The sequence below is a fragment of the Hemiscyllium ocellatum genome, chromosome 20, assembly GCF_020745735.1.
Source record: "Hemiscyllium ocellatum isolate sHemOce1 chromosome 20, sHemOce1.pat.X.cur, whole genome shotgun sequence".
NCBI lineage: Eukaryota > Metazoa > Chordata > Chondrichthyes > Orectolobiformes > Hemiscylliidae > Hemiscyllium > Hemiscyllium ocellatum.
This window is the reverse complement of record NC_083420.1, coordinates 24,731,600-24,740,155: the sequence shown is the minus strand read 5'-3', so window position 1 is coordinate 24,740,155 and position 8,556 is coordinate 24,731,600. Positions and strand designations below refer to the sequence as shown.

The 8,556-nt window shown below is 42.9% G+C and overlaps 1 protein-coding gene across 4 annotated transcripts in view; it reads left to right on the top strand.

Annotated features, from left to right (window-relative positions):
• Nucleotides 1-4,016: 4,016 nt before the first annotated feature.
• The window catches only part of glis2b (GLIS family zinc finger 2b), a 79,809-nt gene continuing 75,269 nt past the window's right edge, over nucleotides 4,017-8,556 (top strand). For all 4 annotated transcript variants that reach the window (XM_060840640.1, XM_060840635.1, XM_060840634.1 and 1 more), the window contains exon 1: nucleotides 4,017-4,157. In XM_060840640.1, the coding sequence (XP_060696623.1) occupies nucleotides 4,126-4,157 (32 nt within the window). In that variant the 5' untranslated portion in view covers nucleotides 4,017-4,125. The remainder of the gene's footprint in view (nucleotides 4,158-8,556) is intronic.

Here is an 8,556-nt window from a genome sequence, read left to right as displayed (position 1 = left end):
CATGATATTGGTTGAGATACAATTATTGGTCAGAATACAGAGTAAAATTTCCCTGTTGTTCTTCAAAATAGTGCCATGGGATCTTTGCATTCATCTAATTGGGCTTGGTTTTGTCTCCTTTGAAACACAGCACCTCCAAGGCACCCCCTTAGTACAAAACTGGCTGTATTAGTCTAAATATACATTTAATTACCTGTGTCTGGAATGGTATTTAAATCCATAACCTTCTGACTGACTGAGTAGTGTGCTACTCACTGAGTGAAGGATGACACTGGGTTAATGAATGTAACTAGTCATCTGTATCCATGAAAGCTGTTGGTTTGATTAAAACAAAATTTTTGCACCTTGTAAGAAAGAAGTCTGCATGTATCCTGCTTTTCTGAAGTGTTTGATTTGTGTGGACTCTGTACAAAGGTTCAATTTGAGGCCCCTAAAGCATACTGAATAAAGATACTTAATTATTCTGACTAAAGTTACTGTCAATTCTGTACTGTAATAATTATAATCAGGTCTATTTGTGGTTTAAAGATAGTCACTAAATGATCAGGGATCTGCTGTAGAGGTGGTAGAGGTGTCTATTATATGATCTGCTCAGGGACCTGACACAGGAACAGGATGAAACCATTCAGTCCCTTGAACTTGTTCTGCCATTTAATTAGTTCATGACTGATTGGTACCTTAATTTAAGCACCTTTATTCCACATCCCTTGATGAATTTTGGCCAGACTCTAATATGAAGATTATTTTCTTTGTTCTGGAATTTGACACCAAATGAAATAGTTTATTTGTAATTACCTAATCGATCTCAGTTAAATCACCCTTCAAGCTTACATAATCAAAGCAATACAAATAAGGTCTATTCAAAATGTCCTTGTAATTCAGCTCAGAGTAACTTTTGATTTGGCAATTGCACAAATACTAACCATCCTGCAGTTCCTTAATCCAAAACTGACTTTAATATTCCTTGCGCTGTACATTCTGCCTGGCATGCTCATTCCCCAAAGCCAATAATAATAAAGTGCATATCCAACAAGGTTAGATTCAATCAGACTTAGGGGAAATCTTTCTACTAATAGGAGCCACACCTAGTACAAAGGAAGCAATGTGGATGTTGGAAATATATTATCTTAGATCCAGGGCAACACTGTAGGAATGCCTCAGAATAGTGTCCTAGGCCCAACTATCTTCAGCGGCTGCCTTCCCTCTGTTATAAGGTCAGAAGTGAGAATGTTCACTGATGATTACACAATGTTCAGCACCATTTGCAATTCCACATATACATGTTTGATGAGAATATTACTTAGCATCTATCAGTTTAAGCCTGAATGTTGTCTGTATTTTGCTATATATGGACAAAAACGGCTTCAAATTATGAGGAATAAAAACAGAAAGTGCTTGAGAAACTCAGCAGGTCTGGCAGCATCTGTGAAGAGAGAAACTGAGTTAATGCTTTGAATCCAACAGACAGTTCCATTACAATGATGATTCACATAGGACTTGAAACATTAACTCTGTTTCTCTCCACGCAGATGTTGCAAGACCTGCTGGGTTTCTTGAGCAGTTTCTGTTTTTATTCCTCATATATAGCAAGGAATAGGCAACATTCAGATGTAAACTGATAGATGGTAAGCAATTTTCTCATCAAACAAGTGCCTGACAATGGCCACCCCCAATGAAAGATTATCTAACCATTAACCATGAACAGCAATTGCTGAATTCCCCACGATTGACTTTCTGAGGGTTACTACTGATCAGAAACTAAACGGATTAGCCTTATAAGTACAGTGGTGAAGAGCAGGTCAAAGGCTTGGAATTTTGTGGCGAGTAACTCACCTCCTGACTCCCTAATGTCTATCCACCATCTTCAAGGCACAAATACTCTTGGCTTGATTGAAGGCTGCAGCTCCAACAACATTGGGACAAATCTGTTTGCTTAACTGGCACCTTATCCATCAAATTCAATCTTCACTCACCTTGCCTTCTTCAATAGCACCTTCCCAACCTGTGACCTCAGCAACCTAGAAAGATAAGGGCAGCAGATAGCTGGGAATACCAGGCTCTGCAAGTTTTCCTCTAAGCCACGCACAACCCTGACTTGGAATTGTATCACTGTTGCTGTGACAAGATCCTGGAACTCGCTCACTAATGACATTCTGGGTGTCCCTACACTCCAAGGACTGTAGTGATTCAAGAAGGCAGCTCACTGCCACCTTCTCCAGGGCAATTAGGGAACAGGCAATACATTAATGATGGCCACAATCTATGAATGAACAAAAAAACTTCTTCATAGCTTTCATTTCCAACGTAATCAGATTGATTTGATTTGTAGTTTGAATAAAGAGCAATGGTGTAGAGGTAATGTCACTGGATGATAATCTAGAGGCCCAGGCTAATGCCCTACTAACTAATGGCAACATGGGCTCAAATTGTATTAAGGCAGCAAAGAAAAATCACTCAGATTCTTTTGTTAAATAAATACAATATTAGTGATAGAAACATACAGGAGACATCTGTGAGGAATAATTATATCTTGCTGATACAAGTGAGACTCTGAGCAAGATACAGCCAATAGAACAGACCTGAGAACTTAACTTGCCGTTGCTAATTTCACAGAATCATCGAATTATTATGGCACAGTAGAAGATTATTCAGCCCACTGTGTCTACTCGCTGTCCCACAAGCATTACGATTTATTGCGATTAGCCTGCCTTTTTCTCATACCCAAAGCACATCTAGTTCACATTGACTTTGTTCACACTGTGGGATAATGGGGAACGTTTGTAAGAATTAGAAAGTTGATTACAAATATTCCCTTTAAAAAGTGTACTTTTATCATGAACTGGCCAATCTATATAAATCACTACCACAGGTGTCTGTCGATTCCCCACCCTGTTGAGACCACTGGTTGAAGCAGGAGTGTTCGATAATAATAATCCGATGCTTCCAGGTAGAAGGCTCTTATGATGCAATGGTAGTGCACCTGTCTCTGGGTCAGGAGGCCCAGATTCAAAATCCACCTACTCCAGAAAGTGGGTAATGCCATCTCTGAGCAGGCTGATTAGAAAATATAAGGACGTGGTCATCAGTAGGGTCACTGCATACTGGATGGTACTGGTCTGGAGCTGTCTCTTCAAATGGAGAGGTGAGGCTATTCAGTGGAAATGCACTTTACCAAGTGCCAACCTGTGTCTGCAACAGTTCTGTATTGGCTTCAGAAGATTGGGGCTAGTAGTGTTTGACTGCTTTCAACATGCTGTCACTTATCGTTCCAGATGAACTCTCCTTCCATGGCTCACCATGAGTCCTGAAGCAGATCTTCAAGCTAGAGATCAAGTCGAGAGGCTAGAGCACTGTTTACTGAGCCACAAAACTTCATTAATGTGGAGTAAAGGGATGAGTGATTCAGAAAACAGAAGTGGGGCAAGGGTAGGCTTTGGGGAAGGGGATTGGAGGGGTATGTTGTAGGATTGCACCCAGTCATAGAGGAGGCAGAGGCAAGGCTAAAGAACTTAACTTTGAGATTTTAATTGGAAAGGTCAGGAATTGGGAGATCAGAAGAGACAACAAAAGCAGACATTCTGGCTGAAACTGCGTATTTTGGTTTTGTAAACTGGAATCGCAGTTTTTTTTAAAACAAATGCTGCTAACCAGCCTTCGTTGGAATTTTCACTGTACAACGGGAAAAAAATGAATTTCAACTTTGAATAAAAGGGTGGAAATGTCAAGCTGACGCCAGGATTTGGGAGGGAGGGGAGAAGCCCAAGAATGCGGGGGAGGGGTTTTCTTTTGACATTGGTCTGAGATGTGGCTGGGAGTACAGTGCTGCTTTAACTCTGTCTCAGGGGAGGTGCAGAGTTGGCTCCGGGCATGCGCTCACCGCCCGGGATGGAGTTCAGGGGAAAAGCAACAAGAAATCGGTGCCGAGTCTGACAGAGAGAGGCGCTGGAGCCGGGGGCAGGGGGTGGGGGGTGGGCTGGGGCTGGGGCTGCTCCGCCTCCGCCGGGCCGAGCGATCGCCAGCGCTCCCGCTTGTTCCTGGCCCAAGCAGCCACCCGGGATCGGCGCCCGCCTCGGACTCCGGTGGATTCCAGATCGCAGGCGATCGGGAGAGTCGGGATCCCCCTGAATGATTGGCGGAGAGAGACAGCTCCGGCGCAGGTAGGATTCCAGCTGATTACCCGCGTCCCACGGCGATCCACTGCCAACACTGCGATCGATCCACTCCCTGCAGTGTGACCCATTTCCAACATTACACTGTCACCCACACCCTTGCAGTGTTTAGTGTTCCACTCCGATCCACGCCCTATGTCGTGATCCACTCCCTACACTGGGATCCACTCCTAGAGTCACATTGTGCGGTACACTAGGATCCACTAATACAGTGACCCACTCACAACATTACTCGGGAATCTACTCCCAGTGCCACGCTATGACCCATTCTCAACATTGATCCACTCTCAGTGTTACACTGTGACCCACACTTCACATTGTGATCGACTCCCAGCAACAAGGTGAGTTGCTCCCCACATTGTCATTGACTCCCTACACTATGATCTATTTTCGCGGTGATCCACTCCACGTCATGTGTCCCATTTCCTGCTTTAAACTGATCCATTCACAGAATCACACTCCCAGCGTCACATTGATTAATTCCCAACATTACATTGAAATCACTCCCAATATTGTACTGTGATTGACTTCTGTGTTACACTCTGATCGTCTTCCAGTATTACTCTGTTCATTATATTGTATTTTTGTCGCCTGCTGTGATCCACTGACGCTCATGTGTTATATTAGACTCCATCTCTGCCCACTGAAGTGTTTGTACTTCATAATCTCTCCTCCTCCGGTGTATGCAATGCCATCATCTGACCAGATAACTGGGTAGCAATGAAGTAGAATTTGTGTGCAATCAGTGTGGAGAGTGGGGATGATGGTCATCACTAGCTCTCTGTTACTGTGTGTCCCTCTTGTTCATATTAGATTAGATTAGATTTCTTACAGTGTGGAAACAGGCCCTTCAACCCAACAAGTTCACACTGACCCTCCAAAGAGCAACCCACCCAGACCCATTCCCCTTCACCTAACACTACGGGCAAATTAGCATGGCCAGTTCACCTAATCTGCACATTTTTGGACTGTGGGAGGAAACCGGAGCACCCGGAGGAAACCCACGCAGACACGGGGAGAATGTGCAAACTCCACACAGATAGTTGCCTGTGTCAGTTCATACATTTCAATTGAAACACTACTGCCCTTCTCCCCTTATGCCCAAATCCATCTGCATCTGAAATCAGGGCATCACAATTTTCCTAGCAGGAGTTGCGCAAATATGAGCAAGAACAGGAATCTCGGCTGATTTGATATTCCTGAGTTCACTCTCTCTTGTGAATCTCCCCGTCTCCCCGAGGTCCTTACTTAGAGATGCGAAGGTCAGTTGCCACACTTTGAGGCTGCAGTTAGATAACTCAGTATAGATTGAACTTGAAACCTGATGGCCCTGTTTGATTTAGTTACACTGCACAGTACGCCAGGAAAAAGAAAATTAAACAATACAAAGTCAGGCAAGACATTGGAGGTGTCTCTTTTTAATGCACACACAAGGCCATGCTAGTTTTTCAAAATTATACTGTGATTTTTAAATGATTTGAATGTCAGCTAACAGGAGAAATTCTGACCAGTTATGAGCATTGATGACAGAGAGAGAGGGTTTTTTGTGTATGACTGAACAATCAGGGGCTCTTCCTTCTCTAAAAGAGAAAGCTGAAGCTGATGCTAGGATATTTACACTCATTGGGCAGACCAAAATCATAAGGTGATCAGTTGTAAATTCAATAAAAATTTCAGAGTGGCCAGAATATGATACTTACTACATGGTGTTATTAGGGTGAATTTTGAAGATACTTTTAAGGGGAAGTATCATAGGCATATAAAGGAGAAGTGAATAGTAGGATATTTTGTTGGATGGCATGAAGAGGGTTGGGAGGAGGTGTTTGTGGATCATTGGCATGGAATAGGTGAGCTGAATGGCAGAAGTAGGCCATTCAGCCCATCAAGTCTACTCCATCGTTCAATGGGATCCTGGTTGATCTGATAATCCTCAACTCCATTGTCCTGCCTTTTCCTCATAACTGTTGATTCCCTCACTGATTAAGCAAAAAAACTATCCATCTCAGATTCGAACATACTTAACACCCAACTTCAAAAGCCCTCTGTAATAAAGAATTCCACAGGTTCAGTACTCTCTGAAAGAAAAAATCTTTCTCATCTATGTCTTTAATGTGTGCCCTTCCCCTTATTCTGATGTTATTCCATCTGGTCCTCGACTCCACCACAAGGAGAAACAACCTTTCCACATTTACCCAGTCAAGGATCTTGTGGTGTTTCAATAAAGCCGCCTCTCACTCTTCTAAATTTCAATGAGTACAGGCCCAATCTACTCAACTGCTCCTCACGAGGCAGTCCCTCCTTATCTGGTATCAGCTAAGTGAACCTTCTCTGGACTGCCTCCAATGCCAGTCCATCTTTCCTTGGATAAGAGGCACAAAAGGGTCTGTAGTCTGACAAGTGCATTGTAAAACCTCCCAACTTTTATACCCATTCCCTTTGAAATAAAGCCCAACAATCCATTTCCCTTCCCTATCACCCACTGAACTTGAATTTTAGTTTTTTTGTGATTCATGGACAAGGACTCCCAGATCCCCTTGGTCTGTAGCTTTCTGCAGTCTTTCTCCTTAAATATTATTTGGCTCCTCTATTCTTCCTGCCAAAGTACATAACCTCACATTTTCCCACATTACGTTGTAAATATTTTCATAATTTGATGGTGATCTGCAAGGAATTGCTAGTATGAGTTAGGCTGCACCCTGCAAACTTCTATTGAATGTGATTCCCTCAGTCTGACCATGGACTACCTTAGCTTTGGCTTGTAAATTAGCTTCCCCCTGTCTGCTAAAGTGTTTAACACAAACCTCCCATCTCCAGACCCTGCATCTGCTGATCGCATTGGAGGTGATACTGAGCCAGTGAACATGACCTCCGCAACTTCCAGCTTGGGTGTGGAATCAGAACAGGGACCGGTGAGCCCTGGCTTTGCTGCTCTTCACTATCTCTGTGATAAAGTTAATCTGTGTAAATAAGGCCATGGTTCTGCTCTTAGTGAAAAATCCCAGCACCATTATGGATTCATTGTCAGTTACCAAATGAGGATGACCACTTTGGTGATGTCAAGACTATGGAGAATGTGCAGAGGAGATTTACTCATATTTATCTGGCAATTAAAGTACTTTGGGATCACCAGAGGACTTGAAATGTGTTGTTGAAATGCATATTTTTTTTTATTTCCAGAGTGTTTTATAGTTAATGAAGTACTTTTAAAACGTCCTCCCTATTAGAAAGTTGGAAATATATCAGCCAGTCTGTCTGCACCAAGATCTGACACAATGCAATGTGCTAACAACTAGCTAACCTGCTTCTAGAAATACAGGCTGAAAAATAAATGTTGCATGGGACACCAGGAGAAATTCCTTACTCTACTTGGAGAGGCTCCTGTTATTGGAGACTTTGTTAAATTCGTGGGTTTCCTGTGGAAAGAGGTAGAGGTGGATGAGTTTTTTCATATGTGGTTGTGTTGTTGTCTGTGCTGAAGTCAGATTCAACACTCGAGTAGGTTAGTAAGGTAGTGCAGTGGTAAAATGGTTAAATCAAAATCTTGCGCTGGCAAATGTACAAAGCTGTTCTATCGAGGCAGCCACAGTCTGAAGCATTCCTGGGGTGGGAGCCAACAGGCCTGTGACTACACACAGGAGCTGATGTCAATGTTAACTGTGTGCAGATTGCAACTGTTCTGCAGCATGAATTAGAGAAAAATATATTCAACAATTTTTGTAAAAGCCAAATAATTGAGAGAACTAATCAGGGCTACTACTCTCGATCACCAGTTCATTAACTTTCCCTGCATGGATATGTATATTGGGTGAGGCCAGGATGAGGTTTGTCTGTGAGTCCTCCTACAGCCAAATAGACAATTGACTAACTGTCTGGGCTGACATAGGAAGAATGGTTCCTTGGCAAGGTGCAGATAATCGCTGCTCCTATGGATCCCTGGAATGTGATGGCATTTTCTGAAAGGCTGGGGAGCAATAGTTATATCCCTATACATTTAAGGATGTGCACCCAAATGGGGTGATTGAATCAGGTCACTCCTACTTTGAGGTAGACTGTGTGAGTGGGGCTGGTTGGTACGGCTCATGGCTGCAGAATAAACTTCTACAATGTAAAATCTTCAAACTGAATGTAGAGCACTTTCCAAGCGATTGTTTACAGTGAGTTCGTGCATGTGGTAGGAGCGATGTAGAAACATGCATAGCAGGCAGCCATTTGGCCCCTTGACTCTTCCGTTATTGACTGATCATACTCCAACTCTTCATGCCTGTCCTTTCTCCATATCTTTGATGCTGTTACCTAACAAAATCTGTATAAATCTATCTTGAAAATTTCAGTTGCCTTTTAGGGAGTGAATTCCATATTTTCACCATCCTTTATGCCAGGAAAGTGC